This window comes from Sarcophilus harrisii, chromosome 1, assembly GCF_902635505.1.
Source record: "Sarcophilus harrisii chromosome 1, mSarHar1.11, whole genome shotgun sequence".
NCBI lineage: Eukaryota > Metazoa > Chordata > Mammalia > Dasyuromorphia > Dasyuridae > Sarcophilus > Sarcophilus harrisii.
In genome coordinates this window covers 575080774-575099455 of record NC_045426.1, presented here as the reverse complement: position 1 = coordinate 575099455, position 18682 = coordinate 575080774, and the positions used below count along the sequence as shown (strand labels likewise).

Below are 18682 nucleotides of genomic sequence, written 5' to 3'. Positions count from 1 at the left end.
GGAATTTGAACTAGTTTCACCACTCCTGTTGCTTACAGTGTTTTTGACTCCTACTGATAAGATAATTGAATGGTTAAATGGTAAACTGAAGTAATTGAATATATCTGCTCTGTTTTCAAACAATGCAAGGAAAAGAATCTTGTTTTGTTTTTACCAAAATTTTTGATAAGTATGAGTGCCACTTTGATATTTGAACAATTCTCCTAAAGAATTTGTTAAATGAGGCAGCTAGGTGGTGCACTGGATAGAACACTGGCCCTGAAGCCAGGAGGATCTGAGTTCAAATCTATCTCAGACATTTAACACTTCCTAGCTGTGTGACCCTGAGCAAAGTCACAACTCCAATTGCCTCAGCCAAAAAAAAAAAAAAAAAAAAAAAGAAGAATTTGTTAAACTATACTACTGTACTGTGTGACTCTGAGCAGGTCACTTAACCCCAATTGCCTCAGTAAAAAGCAAACAAACAAACAAAACAAAAACAAAAAACTACACTACTATATTCCTGGAAAGTCTGTCATAACTCTATATAATTATCTTTTTAAGTAGGATACTTAAATATTAATTTTTTTGGGAAAAAGACTATGCATAACTGTTCCTTAATATATTGCTCCTGCAATATGCTGTTTGGCAGCTATTGATATTACTTCAAGGGTCAATGAATAATTCCCTCATATCTTCAATACTGAACTTCCTCAATGATAGTTTTACAACAATATCACTTTTTTTTTTTTTTTAAGTTTGGCAGTATTCTTCAAAAAACAGATATGAAATGCTCCCCAAATTGTGCAACTATTTTAATCACATGACAAGAGGCCAAAAAAATTTCACTTTGAAGTATATTTTATTTTAGAAAAAAGAAGATACTAAGCTTTATCAGTGGAAATCCAGCACAATGTGAGTTAATTTTTCCATTAGATACATAACAATCTTAATTAGTCTTTGGTTCTTAAATTCGTTTTAATCCCTCTCCAAGAACAAATATTGGGAATTAATATTATATTTGTTTCTCTCTCTCTCTCTCTCTCTTTTTCTATAGATAGATAGATATAGATATAGATATATATACATACACACACACAGAGAGAGAGCTAAGAAGTGTTAAGTGTCTGAGGTCAGATTTGAACTCAGGTCCTCCTGACTTCAGGGACAGTGTGCCAGCTAGCTGCCCCTGATAATTCATATTTATATAGCACTGAATATTGTGCCAGGTACTGTGCTAAGTTATTTACAATTATTCTCACTTAATCTTCACAATAATTTTGAGAGGTAGATGGTATTGTTATGCTAATTTTACAAAATAAGAAACTGAGACACATAAAGGTTAAGTGATTTGCCCAGATTAATACATCTAAGGAGAGTCTTAATTCACATTTGAGTTCAGATATTCTTGACATGGCTTTGATCAGTTGGCAACACAAATGCCTTCCAAAAGGCATTTTCTACTCAGAAGATAAAATGAATTTGGTCCTATCTAACCTTTGAAAGAAAGACTGCTTCATATCTCTGAAGGTAGGACTAGCTGTTTTCTAAAAAGGACAGGAAGAAGGGAATGAACACATTTTAAGAGGAAAAAATTTCGATTTTATGAGAAAATTTTACCTAATCATAAAAGGCAATAAAATGTATTCTATAGGGAAACTATAAGATTTTAGAGACATTCATAAATCATTGCATAGAAATCTTTGGCCAGATTATATCATTATATGATTTCCCCTAAACTACCTGGATTATTTTTTTAGAAATTTTAATTTTATAAAATTGACTTTCTCCTGAGTGGGCTCTCAGGCTCATTTCAGAATCTATTTGGCCTTCAGTTTGCTCATCTGTAATCTAAAAAATTTAATTATCACTTTCTACTTCTAAATTCCATCTATGGTCCTACACCAAAGACACCTTTGACAATTAGCAGAACATATTATATACATCTCATCTAGGTAAGTTCATAAAATCTCCTTTATATGACCCTACTATAAATCATACATATAGAAGAAATTATCTCCAAGAGGTAAAAATATTATCATTAGCACAACTGTTTTTTGTTAATATTCAGTCAACAAGTTTTCTGACTAAATGAAGCAGTGGTAGGGATACTTTTTGACGAAAATTTGGTCTAAGTTGTCCAGTTCTTCCAAATCAAAAACAAATCAAGTTTCAAAATCAAATCACCATTTATCTTTAGAATTCATTTGAGTTGTGAGACATCTTTGAGCCTAGGACTAAAAATTCTGTATTAGGTGATTCCTTTAGATAAATATAACAAATATTTTTCTCAATAAGCATGATTTCTGGTGCTATAATGTTTTACCTACATAAACCTTTCCCTCCCCCTTAAAACATTAAGCTTTAAACCTTTAAAATATGTTCCCTAATCACTATTCAGAACTTAGTATGGACTAAAAAGCATATTTATATAACAGATAGGACACCAGCTGACTGCTACCCAGGTTCCAATGAGCAAGAACATGGCCTGAAATTAAGCACTGATCCTGTGACCCAATGAAAACTTTGGCTGGTTTAATAAGACATTTTAGCCTTTGTGTTATAATTTGTTACTCCAGACACTCTGTAAAGTAACAGCTCTTAACAAATCAATATTTGAATTTTATCTTTCCTCATCCAGAAAGTAGAGAGAGAAAAAGAAGAAACCTACCATCAGTCATCCAATAAAGGTCTCCATGTAAAAATTTCAAATTCATCTTTAAATTAGTTTACATGAATATTAAAATATCTCTGTAGTCAAGTTGCTTCCCAGAGTCAGTGCTTACTTACTTGGGCATGTTAAGCTATAGAAATCAAGTTGCTTATTACTGGAAAGGCAAGAGGATGATCTGAAAGAAGGTTCGTTTTTGTTTGTATTTAACAAATTTTTTTTTCTCCATTATGGATTTCCACAACCAAGGTCTTAAGTTAAATCACCAGATACTATTGATTTCAGATGGGAAAGCTTCATATGACCACTTTATCTGCCTCAGAAAGAGCCAGGAACGTAGTTATGAAAGCAGCTCAAGCACCTACCAGCACATAGAGGAGGATAGCGCCAAGACCCAAGAAAAACTTACATGGTAACTTACATGGCGGTGGGGATAAGCCATTTCGATTTAAAGTGCCCCCCATTAACACAAAGTTCATCTCCTCAGCTGAACACTGAAAGACTTCAACATATCTGTCCTTCATAGTCTTTTTATGACATTTTTGTGCAGCCATAAATGCTCTGTCTGCAGATTTCATCTGGATAAAGGCATCTCCTGATGGGCGACCCTGATGGAGAGAAAAAAAGTGTCCCTGTATTACAAGGGGGAAAAAAAGATTCAACTTCTATTTCTAGGAAACAATTGTTAGTTAATATATCATGAGACAATCATTTACATCACTGAGATTTTAACTATTAAATTAAGTGCTAGTAAATCTAAAAAGATGTGATTTGTATTCCCATTTAATAACTGGAAACAGTATCTTTGTCATTTGGAGTATAAAATTAGAAGCAAAGGGTTTTGAAGCTCAAAACTGAAAGGAATTCTCTTAATTTGACACAAATACAGAGAAAGAGATTCTAGTAAAGTGTCTTTATAACCTTCACAATGGTCTCTAAGAACTGCTTGCAATTTAGGGGTTTTGTTTTTTTCTTCCTGAACATCAGAGGACTTAACCTCCTGATTAATCTTAATCCAATACTGAAAGGTGGCAGGCAAAAGTGAGCTGTAGTCTCAAATATCTCACTCCATATATTGTGATTAAATCCATAATAATCTTCTGATGATTTATTCTTCCCCTGATTTCATGTTTCTTCTGTTTTCTCCTTCCTCTTCATCCTCCCTCTACCCTCCCCCTTTCTTTATTCCTCTTTCCCCTCAGGGCCAAGATAGCAGATGGCTTGGAGAGGGATTTAGTTAAGGTTTCTGAGGAACCACTCTAATTCTTTTCTCCTTCCTCAAGTTTTAGGTCACCTGCTAGTTTGTATTGCTTCTTCTCCCCCTTCCCTCCCAAACAATTAATAGTATTCTTCGAGTCTCACATATAAAGGCAAGTTTATATCTGTTCCTCCAAGGATAAATGGGCAAAGGATATAAACAATTATCCATAAAGGAATACAAATTAATAGTAATTTTTTATAACTTAAAAGTAGCTAATGATCAGAGAAATTAAAATTAAAATCATTTTGAGTTGCTATTTGACTGTCAACTTAGCAATAATGGTTAAAAATGAAAAAGATTCACTGATGGCAGGAATATAATCAAATATATATCACTGCACTCAAATATGATTATATCTATTGATTTACAAACCAATCATAAGCATGGATGCAGTCATCCCCCAACTAGTACTATATGCTATGTTATTTTAATATCTTTTATGAGTGATTCACCACGGCTTGAAGATGACTCTGGGTTATCAAAGACTATGCCAATTGATTACAAACTCTGACAGGTTTTTAACTATGCTAGTTTTCAGTGACACTAAGTGACATACTAAGTCTGCTATACAAGAGCCACCCTAGTCAAATATGGGTAAGTTTATTACCAGTAGTTTGGCCACTAATGAATCTGTGGTAACCTATAAAAAACAGAAGATCATTAAAAATTAACCCACCACTCTAAAGATACCTAATATCTGTTATATTTAAGGACTAGAAGCAACAAGCACATACAAAAATTAGAGAATGCTTGAATAAGCCATGGTATATTCAATAAAATGAAATAACATTGCATAAAAAATGAAAAAGAAATGTGATAAGTCTTATGATAAGCAATCCAGAACAAAGCAAACAGTATCTGAACTCTAATCCTGACAATTTTTTAATTCTTTAAACAGCAACAAAATCTAATAAGTACATAGAAAAAAAAAAAACAGAATAGAAGGGAATAAAAAATAATTTAGAGGTCTCATCAATATCCATACAATTTGGGGAGAAACTGCAAAGATTATGGAGTTTCTGGTTTTATATTTACTTTGCTTTGTTTTGTTGAGATTATTAGGTTTAATGATGATTTTTTAAAAATCAGCAAAATAAACACAGGTTTTCCTTAGAATCTATTTTCTTCAAAGCCAGATTATCATTTTTCATTTAAATAAAATTTATCACTTTATGACTAGGGGAATGAGATGTGTATGAGGAGGCACATTTTGTCCCTTGTAGATTCCGTCTTAATTTTAGCTTTGTTAAAAAATTATAATCTCTCTGAGAGAGAGAGAACAAAAAAGAGGTGGGGAAAGAAAACAGGTACATATAGGGTTGCTTTCCTACTTAATAATAGACAAAGTCTCCTTGGGACCATTTAAATGCTGACGGCATATTAACAGACATCTCAAGCAAAGTTTCTGCAATTAACTGCTTTATTGTAACAGGGAATACATCCATTTTCAACAATGTTATCCACTTCACACCCACCCCACCCCCACAAAAAAGGATCCTGGTCTTTCATGTAACTAACAAGTAGAATTTTCCCACTGAGACAAATCTTCCTGGGATGCTCTCAACACAATTGATCATTGTGTCTGAGGGAGAATGAAAAGTAAACTAGGGGAGCCATGCTGCAATTCTAATTTTGCTGATGTCACAAAAAGATAAGGTTCTAAATATAGGTCCTCCTACAAAAAAGACAAAAAAAAAAAATGTGCTAAAACTAAATATAGGTCCTCCTACCTAGGACCCATCTGTGATTGCGATTATAAAAACATGGATTCTCTATAGCAATATTTATGAGATCTCAATTTGATTTGATGTGTTCAATGATATACGTGGGGGGCAAATCATAAGGGTTTTTCCAAGTGGTGGTAGAGAATTTATACAGATTTCTTTTTTAAACCAAAATGACTAATTTTCAAGAAGACAGAGGCAGAGTTAAGAGCAAAAATTGATGGAAGAAAGGAAGCTTTTCATTAGTGGAATAGACTACCTTAACTCACATATGACTCATCAATATGATCCTTTAATCAACTAAATGAAAATTGGGCTTAAAGGAAAATAATGGCAGACGTAAAGAATCAAAAGATTCTTCTTGCATAGTTTTGGATACATGATGAATAGTTTAAAAATGGTTGGTTAATCCTGGGTCGTCTCAACTCCAAATCCAGCCCTCTTTCCATGGCACTGCATTGCCTCCTTCAAATGACGCATGTTTATCTAATCTCTCCTTAAACGTCTACACAGTATCAATATATTCTATAACAGTGATCCAGTTTGGTAGTTTTTTGTTGTTGTTGTTGTTGGACATTTAGGCCTTTTCCCAGTTCTGGGGTGTGGATAGGAATAGTATGTTCTAAAGTAGATACTCTAATTATTAAAGGGGTTAGGAATCTTGCACCTAGGTTTTTTGTTAATCTCTATCAGTCATAAGAGGGTGGAGAAGACATAAATACTGCTATAAAAAAAAGAGAACATTAATAATAGATAAAATTAATTTCAGAAAAATTGCTAAAGTTTTACCAAGTATTTAAAAAAAAAAAACTCATTGACTTATACTTTCCAGTGAGTGTATCACATAATTTTTGAGGGACAGGGCAAGGAGGGAGGTCATGTAAAATTAAAATCTTGAAAACATGAAGAAATTTTTCCATTTGATTAATAATGACTACAAAAGTTACCTTTAGAAATTTCTTGCATGTCAATAGAGAGGCAACTGGGTAGCTTAGCTTAGTGGACAGGGTATTGGACCTGGATTCAGGAAGACCTGACTTCATATTCAGATTGTTTAAGCATGGGAAGATTATTTAGACTTGTTTCCTCAGTTTCCTCATCTATAAAAAGGTGAAAATAGCAGTACCTATCTTCTATAGTTGTGGTGAGAATAACACAAAGATATACTATAAAGCCATCTGTAAAACCCTAAAGTACAATATAAATGTTAGCTGGTGGTGGCTAGCAGAAGTAATAGATTTTGCTGTTCTCCTTCACTATTTATGCTGTCCCAGAGAAGGTTGGTAAATATCCACGAAGAAAAACAAATGTTATCAGCCTGCTTTTACATATCAGGATCATGGAAAATTAATTTCTAAAGGCAGATTCTACAGGTTTTCAAGGTTCAGGTTAACATCCTGAAACTAGAAAAATAAAGAGCCAGACAGGGAGATAATGGGACATATAAGTTATAAGGGAACAAAAATGACAGCAATAGCTATATTATGTAAGAAATTATGAAGAAGATGGAGAAGATATATGAAATAATGCAGAATGAAGTGAGTTTCAGAACAAGATGAATGATTTATATAACAACTGTATAACAAGCAACTTTGAAAGACTTAATAACTGAACATGATTCCAGAGGACTGATGATGAATCATGCTTCCCACACCCCAACAGAGAGGTGATGGTTTCAAAATGCAGAATCAGACAATTCTTGTGGACATGGATTGTGTGGACATTTGCTTTACTTGACTATGTATATTTGTGACAAAGGTTTTTCCTCTTTCCTCTTTTTTTATATTGGGGAGAAAGAGAAAATAAATTTTTGTTAAATGAAAAACAAAATAAAATAGAAAAAGCCCTAAACCCAAAATTGAACTGACAGAGGTTTTCAATACCTAAAACCACTCTGACTTCACAGAAAGTCATGCTGACATTAAGTAGCTAAATCCAATTTCTAATCCAAGCTCCCCAATTCTGCATCTGGTACATTCCACTACCAAAATGTAGCCACTCCCTATACCAAAGGAACACAGCCTATCACATGACTCATTTCACTCTAGTATTCTTACTATAAGCTGGTGCTTTGTTAATTTGTATTTCTAGGAAGTCAGGAGCAGATTGGGTCTGGATATGGCAGTTTGAATATCTAGAAAACACTAAAATCTGTTTATATTCGCAAAGGTAGCCATTATTTTCTCACATTCCAGCTAAGTACCAAGAACTGTCAGAAACAACCATGTATCACTATTCTGACAAATTGTAGTTTTATTTTAACTCTTAACCACATCTAGACGGGGCAGTATGACACAATAAGTAGATTGCTTGGCTTAGTAAAATTGAGCTCCTACCTGGCCTCTTGACACTTATGAGATATATAACTCTGGCTACGTGTCTTAAGCATTACTCCCTAGAATTTGTCTCTTCCTTTGATGAAAGGGATTTTCTATCCTGAGAGTTCCTCATTATGTTTAAATCAAACATCCTTCATGTATTCTTTTGATAGCAACTATCAAGCATTATCAAGATCATTTAAGGCTTTGTTATAAACAGTGTTCATTCTGATCTCATAGCTGTTGAACAAGATATTCCATCTCTTAAATCCAGGCATTTCCTTTGGCTGTTCCCCAATTTTGGAATATTCTCTCTCCTCATCTCTGCTTCCTGGATTGCATGACTTCCTTCAAGTCCCACCTCATATCTTATCTTCACAAAGTTTTTCCAAGACTCATTTCTTGTTACTTTTTGTTAATTATTTCTGATTTGTCTAATTATTTCTGATATAGCTTATTTGTACAAAATCATTTTCATGGTGCACCCCCTCTCAGATTGTGAGCTCTAAGGCAGGGACTGTCTTTCTTTCCATTCCCAGCATTTAGCATAGTATCCAACATATAGTAGGAAATTAATAAATGTCTAGTGATTCAGGCTTTGTCCACTGAAGTCTGTTGTCATTGAGTCACATCTGACTCTTTGTAACTCCATGGACTATTGAATGCCAGAACTGTCCATGGGATTTTCTTGGCAAAGATATTGGAATGAAAAAAAAAAAAAAAAGATATTGGAATGATTCGCCATTTCTTTCTAAGGCAAGCAAAGGATAAGTTAGTTTCCCCAGAGTCAAACAGGTTTTTAAACAAAGCCTAGTTTGAACTCAGATCTTCCTGATTCCCAGCTCAGTGGTCTATCCACTAAGGCATTTAGTTGCTTCTAAGGCATTGAAGCCTACTGACTGAAAATAATCATTTTGGATAACTATTCAGAGGGGATCAGAGAAACAACTAAGTCTAAGTGGTTCTGAAATAAATAAGTAACTTTTTAAATTCTCACACTAGGGAGTAATGAAGTAAAATTCCAAGAAAGGTCTATATGGCATTGTGAAAGAGACATAATTATTAGTGTGACAAATCACCATAAGTTATTGCATTTTCTGCAAGCATAATTGCACATTCAACAATTTTACTCACAAGACCACTCTTAGCAGCACATATTTTATTATGTTCTCTTAATATAAACACCCAGAGTCATGTTGATTTTTTATTTTATGAACAAGATTTTCTTGCCTGCTTTGCTACATATTTTAAAGTAAATAAGTCAGCACGTGCCTCCTTCTCTACGTTGGCATTTCTACTGTTCTGGTGCAGGTCTTTATCACTTTATATCTGGCTTTATATATAGCTTTTTGATCCATTTTCTAGTTCTGTTTTCTCTTTGCCTCAAATCCCCTCATTACTCCAGTCTATCCTCCACTTAAGGGTCAAACTGATTATCCTCAAATGCAGGTCTCACATGTCACTCCCCCATTCAATAAAATCCAGTAACTTCCTATTACTTTCAGAATCAAATATAGCCCTTTAACTTTTAAAGTCCCTCATTACCTGGACTGTTCCTGTCTTTCCATTTTTTTCTCACACCCTACTCACCTCTACATATTCTGTGACCCAGTGACACTGGCCTTCTTGCTATTCCCTGGAGAGAACACTCCATTTCTTGCCTTCATGTATTTTTTTTTTGCTTGGCAATTGGGGTTAAGTGATCTGTCCAGATTCATACAACTAAGAAGTGTCAAGTGTCTGAGATCAGATTTGAACTCAGGTTCTCCTGACTTCAAGGCTGGTGCTCTTATCTACTGCACCACCTAGCTGCCCCCATGTATTTTTACTGAACTGGAATTCTCTTCCTCTATAACTCTACTTTCTGACTTTTTAAGCTTCATTTTATTTAGGTTAAAAAATCTTACCTTTTTCAAAAAGCCTTTCCCAATTCATCTTAATGCTAGTAACCTTCCCTCTGAGATTAATTTGAGTTTATCTGCTATAAAACCTGTTGGCACATAGTTGTTTACAAGCTCTCTTTGACTATAACCTTGGTTGAAAGAAGAGACTGTTTCTACTTGTCTTTGTAATTCCCATTTAGCAAAGTGCATGGCACATATTAGATGTTTAGTAAATGCTCATTAATTTGAGTGTACAGACTTCACCGCTGTTACTAAACACTAAATATGTGGAGAAAAAAATGATCCAGACTGAAACTAGGGTTGAAAATTGGCAATATTTCCCCTAGTAAATTAACAAATTAAGCACTAGAATTATAATTCTATTATTATTTTTGTGAGCTTCTTAACCTCTTCTTTGGCATGTTAGCTTCATTTACATGATTTGCAATTTAACAATTCTTAATGAAGCATTTGTACAAGGCTCTTCATAATATCTGAATGCAGAATGGAAAAACCAAACTCTTTGCTGCAAATGGGTTACAATCCATTCCACTAAAGGAGAGAAAAAATTTTTTGATAACTATTTCATTATAAATTTAAAAGTCTTATATATTTTGTGCTTAAAAACATTATTCTAAACAGGGACCCAAAGATTTGACCAGACTTTTAAAGGGGACCATGGTAATAATATTAAGAACTGGGCCAAAAGAGTACAGCATGTACCCAGAGAATCATATACAAAAATCACAATGTATTTTAGAGAAAGAGAAAACATAATTGGAAAAGGTTAGAGGAAAATCAAAGAAAGTCCTCAAGCTTCTTTTTGAAGCACATAAGCAATATTAAGAGGACAGAACCAGTGGGATACAAGATGGAATCTTAAGTTAGGAAGCCCAGTTTGACTGAAAATGAGAATATATGAAGAAGAATACCCTGCAATTTGCAAATCTTAATAAATTGGTCTGGAGCACTCAGGAAGAGACTTAGCCAGTGTCACACAGCCACTACATATCAAAAGTAGCATTCAATCCAGATCTTCCAGGTTCTGAGAATAGTTATCTATATCTCAACTTCTTAAACTGAAGTTTATTACCCCTTATAGGGTCGTATAACTGAATATGAATAATTTACAATCATTAAATGTTTGATTTGTAAACCTATTTTATAAATGTATATAACTGGGGTGATATAAAAATCTCTCAGACAAAAAAGTCACAAATAGAAAAAGTTTAAGAAACCCTGATGTATTTTTAATGTATCTTGATGAGTTTTAATTGCCTTTTTTTAAAATTGATAATTCTCTCTGACATCTCTGTAGTATTTGTAAGACATGGGCTAAAAGAAGTTATTTTCAAAAAGTTTGGCAGAGAAAGGAAAAATGAAAAACAACATCTCAAGTGTGTAATAGCTAAAAACCAAACATAAATACAGGACAAACTGTCACTGACTATATCTGGCTTACTTTGGATTGCTCTATCTCCATGTACCCAAGAAGGGTACACTCTCTTTCCTTTCTACCCAATTCCCTCTTCCCACTTTACAGTACCACTTTATGTTTGGCTCCTCCTATTAGAATGTAAGCTCTTTGAGAATAGGACTGTCTTCAAAGAAAAGAAAAGAAAAGAATAGGACTGTCTTGTTTTCTTGTTTATATCCCCTTCTGCTTAGCACAATACTGGGTGTATAAAGCATCTAAATGCTTTCTCGTTCTATACCTGAATATGTTGTAGGTATAAAAAAAGTTGTCACTTGAAGATGAGATTGAAGATGAAGAAAAAGAAGGCTGTTCAAGTCTTCAAATGAAATCTATAAGTTAGCCTTGTCAAGAAAGAGGAATATTTCTGAAGCAGGAGATTAAGAGTTAGAATGGGGAAGAGATTTTAAAATGAAAAGAATGAAAATTAAATGAAGATTTAAATGGCTTTATCTCAGCCAAGAAGAGAAGATATCACTTACCAAGAAAGGGGGCAGAAAGGGAATAATATAAAGGACCCATATAAATTTATGCTAAATAGGTCAGAAAAATTAATTGATTTTCTCTATCAATGCTCAGTAACTTAAAAAAAGGAGAGCAAAAAGTAGATGAAAGCAGCTAACAAGGTAAATACACTTGAAGGTCAAGAAAATGAAGTTTCTAGGATTACTGTATCATAATAATAATATAGGAAGATATATATGATAGTCCCATATCATACTTTGATCAAAAAGTTGAAACTTAAAAAAATACCTTGATGAGCCACATATTACAGTTATTTTAATTTACAACTTTTTCTTAGATTTTAGCATTGATGAAATATTTAAATGGAGTATGACTAAACCTCTTTTTCTTTTGAATTTATTATTATCACTATTACAAAGAGTGTTTTTTTAATTTCTAAGGGAATTTTTTCATTTTTTTTTATTGGGCAAGATCACATTTCCTCAATATCTACTGTTACCATGTGGCTACAGAAACAAGTTTACTCTGAATTGCCTTTCCCTCTGAGATAACTTCGTATTTAAGGCCAGAAAAAGATTTCACTTAGGAAATACCCTAATTTCAAAAAATAGAATCCTCTCAAAATCATTAAATAGTAAACAACTTTTAACTCCTGATGGAATTAAATTTGCTTCATTAAGTGGTTCAGCACAATACATTCTATATATTCCAATCAAGAGACAAAAAAAAAATCAGTATTTACCTGTGGCAACTTGTTTACAGATTAATAACCATTGGCTCTCAATGATGCCAGACATTTTGTCTTCTAATAATATTGATTCATTTGCCATTTCTCCTTTCCCCCAACTCCCTAATGACATTTCCATTTCCCATATTCAAGCTTTTGCACAGATTGTCGTTCAAATGACTATTTCATTAGGAAATGAAGCATTTCCTAATTTCTCAAATTGGTAGGCTCTTTACCCCTATCCAGATTAATACGTCAACATGCTAGTATGTACCACATACTGCACTAGAGATAAAAGTAGAAAAAATTAAAACAGTCCCTTTTCTGCATATGTTAAACATATCAGATAAAAATATATATTGATATGAGTATGTGCAATTCCTCTTGGAACAGAATGTAACTTTTTTTGTAGTAAAGAACTGTTTTTGATTTATTCCTGTTTAGTAATTTAACACTAAAAGTGCCTTCTTCTAAGACTATTTCTATTTACATTATATATATATCTTGTAAACACAGTTTTCTGCATGTTCTCTCCCCCATTTTTATGGGAGCTACTTGAGGGAAGTGACCACATTTTTGCCTCTTAATACACTTCTACTTAGCACAGTGACTGGCATATTATATATGCTGGTTAACTGACTGATATGCTTTTTAAATTGAGGTGTAAGATGAAGGAATCAGTCTAAAATTTAAACTACCTCTCCATATTCTATGAAAGATCACTAATAATTAGCAACTGGTTTTAGAGCAGAGGATTTTTAATTTACAATACAGAGATGAGATTCCAGGGGTTTGTGATCTTAGATCAAGTCCTAATTTTTAAAAATTATTTCTACTTGTGACCCCTTTTCACCTCAGAATTTTTACATAACCTCAAACAGATGAGTATATAAAATAGGTAAGTGAATTAAACATTTACTAATAATAAATCTTAATTTTATGACTCCCACATTCAGTTATGTGACCCCAACATGGGGTCTCAACTGACAGCTTAAGAAGCTTTGCCTTAGCTGAGAAAAATAAAATTACATTTTTATCTTCAGTAGCCTTGAACTGAAATTAAGCTTTTCCTTCAATACTGAATATAAATAACAAGAAAAGTTAAAAACCTTTTTTTCCACAGCACTTCTCAATGGCTTATTTCTAAGTAAGGTTTTCCCCTAGACATTGTAAGACCATAGTTAGTATATATTTCTGATGCTCATTTATAAAAGATCTTGAGGGGTCCCCTCAGAATGATAGTTTATTTGGATTAGATGTTTTTCCTAACAAACAACTTACCTGATGATTTAATACCATATGAACTCCATGGGTTTGAATAGCACTGGAAAATTCTCCCAAAAATTCCAATATGTCCTCAATAGTGGCAGCATAAGGAAGTCCTCTTAAACGTATGCAGTCTCTGACATTGGTGGGGGTCACAAATTGTTGAGGTAGTACAGGAATGATAGGGGGAGTTGGGAGTGGAATGAGAGGTGTAGAAGAAAACCGATTCAGCACCTGCATGTGAAGCAAAACAAATGGCCTGTGAGAGAAAAGAATTGTTTCTTTTATTGAGAAAAACCACCATGGAGCATTTCTTTCTCCCCAAGTAGCTGTATTATATGAATTTCCACTGCAATTCAACTCAACTCTGACTTAGGTTGTATTCTTTCTAGATCTGTCTACTTAGGACATATTTCGCTCATTGATAACATCTTGATATATATATATTGCACACAAAGACACATACACATACATACATATACACACACCTATTATGATTCTCATATATGATTACAGCTCTTATTTCCAAATTTTTATAGTAGCTGTAAACCAGGCTAAAATATTTATGGCCTCTAGGAATCCCTGGAATCCTTCAAAAATCCTGTAATGAGGCCTTTTCTACCCTACCTCCATTTCAAAACTATTTTGCATTGAGATCTCACCTTGGGGGGAAAAATCTGGGGAAGCTGGAGAACAGTTTGGCAGAAACTAGGCTTAGACAAACTCTCATACACCCCAAGATAAAGTCAAAATGGGTACATGATTTGGACATAAAGGATGATTGATATCATAAGCACATTAGGGGAGACTGAAAAATTTTACATGTCAAATCTGTGGATAAGGGAAGAATATTTGACTAAACAAAAGATAAAGACGATAATAGGAAATAAAGTGGATAATTCTGATTACAAACAAAATCAATGCAGCCATAGTTGAAAAAAAGTGTTAGTTTCTCTGATATAGATCTTGTTTCTCAAATATATAGGGAACTGAGCCAAGTTTACAAAATAAAAGTCATTCTCCAACAGATAAATGGTTTATTTATTTATTTAATGGTTTATTTATTTATATGAAAAGATAAGTTTCAGGAGGAGAAATCAAAGTTAATAATCACATGGAAAAAGGCCCTAAGTTATTATTAATTAGAGAAAATCTGAGGTACCACTGTTCATACCTGTCAGATTGACTAACATGACAAAAAAGGAAAATGATAACTACTAGAGAGGAGGTAGAAAAAATAGGTACTCTAATGTACTATAAATGGAGTTGTGAACTGCTGAAATTATTCTGGTGAATTAACTGGTGTTGGAATCCTTACAAAGTGTTAAGTCATTAGAATTATTAGAGACAATAATTATCTAATTTAGCATTATTCAGTATGATTGATCTGATCCTACAAGGATTTGTTATGGGCCAGAACAGAAACAAGGTACTAAGTGGAACTGAGTAGACAATGTTTAAATCTAGTTTAGAACTGATTTAATCCTACAACAAATAATGGTTTCCCAGTGATACAATCGTTGGTGTGTACTCAGTGTGGGGCACATAAGCAAGAAACTCTCAAGGGCAAAGAGCACTCTGGGAGATTGAGAGCCAGGAGTGAGGGGAGGCATCAGTTGAAAAGATTCAGAGAGAACTGGAGGCAAAAGCTGGCAGACAAGCTGCAAGAGCTCTTGGAACCAAGCAGAGAGATAGGCCTCTAAGAAAACTAACCGCGTTATTTTGGAAGAGACAATAAAAGACTGTACTTAAATCCCTGGCTGCATCTGAGGTGATTATTACATGGGACTGAAACTAAGGCTGCCTCCAGAAAGCCTCCCCAAGAAACCTGTTCCACAGAGAACCACCATATTATACAAAAGAAGAGAACACCACAAACTGGAACAATGCCCAAAGGACTATCAAACTGCATCCCTCTGACTCACTATTACCACTAAAGGTTCTATACCCCAAAGAGATCAAAAACAGAAAAAGACCTAAATGTACAAAGTTATTTAGAGCAGCTCTTTTTGTGGTGGAAAAGAATCAGAAATTGCACCAACAAAATCCAACAGCAAGAGATACAAAGAGAAATTCCATTCAGGATAACTGTCGACAGCATAAAATATTTGGGAATCTATCTACCAAAGGAAAGTCAGGAATTATATGAGCAAAATTGCAAAAAACCTTTCCACACAAATAAAGTCAGACTTAAATAATTGGAAAAATATTAAGTGCTCCTGGATAGACCGAACGAATATAATAAAGATGACAATACTCCCTAAACTAATCTATTTATTTAGTGCTATACTAATCAGATTTCCAAGAAAATATTTTAATGATCTAGACAAAATAACAACAAAATTCAAATGGAATAGTAAAAGGTTGAGAATCTCAAAAGAATTAATGAAAAAAAAAAATCAAATGAAGGTGGCCTAGCTATACCTGATCTAAAACTATATTATAAAGCAGCAGTCACCAAAATCATTTTGTATTGGCTAAGAAATAGATTAGTTGATCAGTGGAACAGGTTAGATTCACAAGACAGAATAGTCAACTATAGCAATCTGGTATTTGACAAACCCAAAGATCCTAACTTTTGGGATAAGAATTCATTATTTGACAAAAATTGCTGGGAAAATTAGAAATTAGTATGGCAGAAATTAGGCATGAACCCACACTTAACACCGTATACCAAGATAAGATCAAAATGGGTCCATGATTTAGACATAATGAACGAGACTATAAATAAATTGGAGGAACATAGGATAGTTTATCTCTCAGACTTGTGGAGGAGGAAGAAATTTGTGACCAAAGACGAACTAGAGACCATTATTGATCACAAAATAGAAAATTTTGATTACATCAAATTAAAAAGCTTCTGTACAAACAAAACTAATGCAAACAAGATTAGCAGGGAAGCAGCAAACTGGGAAAACATCTTCACAGTTAAAGGTTCTGATAAAGGCCTCATTTCTAAAATATATAGACAACTGACTCTAATTTATAAGAAACCAAGCCATTCTCCAATTGACAAATGGTCAAAGGATATGAACAGACATATGATGAAATTGAAACTATTACCACTCATGTGAAAGAGTGTTCCAAATCATTATTAATCAGAGAAATGCAAATTAGGACAACTCTGAGATACTACTACCCACCTGTCAGATTGGCTAAGATGACAGGAAAAAATAATGATGATTGTTGGAGGGGATGCGGGAAAACTGGGACATTGATACATTGTTGGTGGAGTTGTGAACGAATTCAACCATTCTGGAGAGCAATCTGGAATTATGCCCAAAAAGTTATCAAACTGTGCATACCCTTTGATCCAGCAGTATTACTACTGGGCTTATACCCCAAGGAGACACTAAAGAAAGGAAAGGGACCTTTATGTGCCAAAATGTTTGTGGCAGCCCTGTTTGTAGTGGCTAGAAACTGGAAAATGAATGGATGCCCATCAATTGGAGAATGGCTGGGTAAATTGTGGTATATGAATGTTATGGAATATTATTGTTCTGTAAGAAATGACCAGCAGGATGACTACAGAGAGGCTTGGAGAGACTTACATAAACTGATGCTAAGTGAAATGAGCAGAACCAAGAGATCATTACATACGTCAACAACGATAGCCTATGAAGATGTACTCTGATGGAAGTGGATTTCTTTGACAAAGAGACCTAATTCAGTTTCAATTGATCAATGTTGGACAGAAACAGCTACACCCAAAGAAAAAAACACTGGGAAATGAATGTAAACTGTTTGCGTTTTTGTTTTTCTTCCCAGTCTATTTTTACCTTCTGAATCCAATTCTCCCTGTGCAACAAGAAAACTGTTTGGTTCTGCACACATATATTGTATCTAGGATATACTACGACATATTCAACATATATAGGACTGCTTGCCATCTAGGGGAGGGGGTGGAGGGTGGGAGGGAAAAATCGGAACAGAAGTGAGTGCAAGGGATAATGTTGTAAAAAAATTACCTTGGCATGGGTTCTGTCAATAAAAAGTTATTATAATAAAATAAATAAATAAAAAGAATCAGAAATTAAGGGGATATCAATTAACTTGGAAATAGCTGAACAAGTTGCAATATATGACTATGATAGAATATCATTGTTACTGCAATAATTATCATAAAGATTTCAGAAAAATTTGGTAGCACTTTCACAAATAGATGCAAAATGAAGCACAAGGAGAATATTGTATATAGTAACAGCAATATTTTAATGATGATCAAATGCAAAAATTTTAGCTAATGTGATCAATAAAATTTCAAAGGATCCCATAATGAAAGATGTAATTTGCTGTTAGAGGGAAATCTAATGAACTCTGAATGCAGATTGAAATATACTTTTTTCATTTTATGTTTCTTCCTTTTTATTTAATTTTTTGTGCAATATGGCTAAACAAAAAGAACTCACATGCATAACGGATATCACATTGCTTGCTTTCTCAATTGATGGAGGAAGACCAGGAAGGAGGGAAAGAATTTGGAAATCAAAAAAATTTTTAAATGAATATTAAAAATTAATTAATTAGAAAACTTACTTTTCATTCTTTTCTCTATATGTTCTGCATATTCATTTATATATGTACACATGAACACATACATATTATCTCCGCATTAGAATGTAAGCTCCTTGAAAACAGGAATTGTTCTACTCACATTTATAACTAAGGCTTTTAGCACGGTATCTAAATATATTATAAATGCTTACTAATTTGTATCTATGAACTTCATCTTAAGTTAAAATACTGGAAATTACATAGCATCTAATAAGATATATTAAAGATAAGTTTTTACAGACTCAAAATAAACTAGTAAATTGATAACACAATTATTTTTACTCTCAAAGAACACATTAAAGAGGTTTAAACACTTTAAAATTTTTCTTTGACTGTCCATTCCCCCAACAAAAAATAAAG

General features: G+C 33.6%; 1 protein-coding gene across 4 annotated transcripts in view; it reads right to left on the bottom strand.

Annotated features, from left to right (window-relative positions):
* ESRP1 (epithelial splicing regulatory protein 1) overlaps positions 1-18682 on the bottom strand; it is a 93921-nt gene that overhangs the window by 33055 nt on the left and 42184 nt on the right. For 2 of the 4 annotated variants that reach the window (XM_031946998.1, XM_031946996.1), the window contains exons 11-12: positions 13784-14002; positions 3072-3258 (exon numbers count right to left, since the gene is read on the bottom strand). In XM_031946998.1, the coding sequence (XP_031802858.1) occupies positions 3072-3258; positions 13784-14002 (406 nt within the window). Of the gene's footprint in view, positions 1-3059; positions 3259-13783; positions 14003-18682 lie in introns of all 4 variants that reach the window. The other 2 variants (XM_031946995.1, XM_031946997.1) reach the window with 1 other exon arrangement.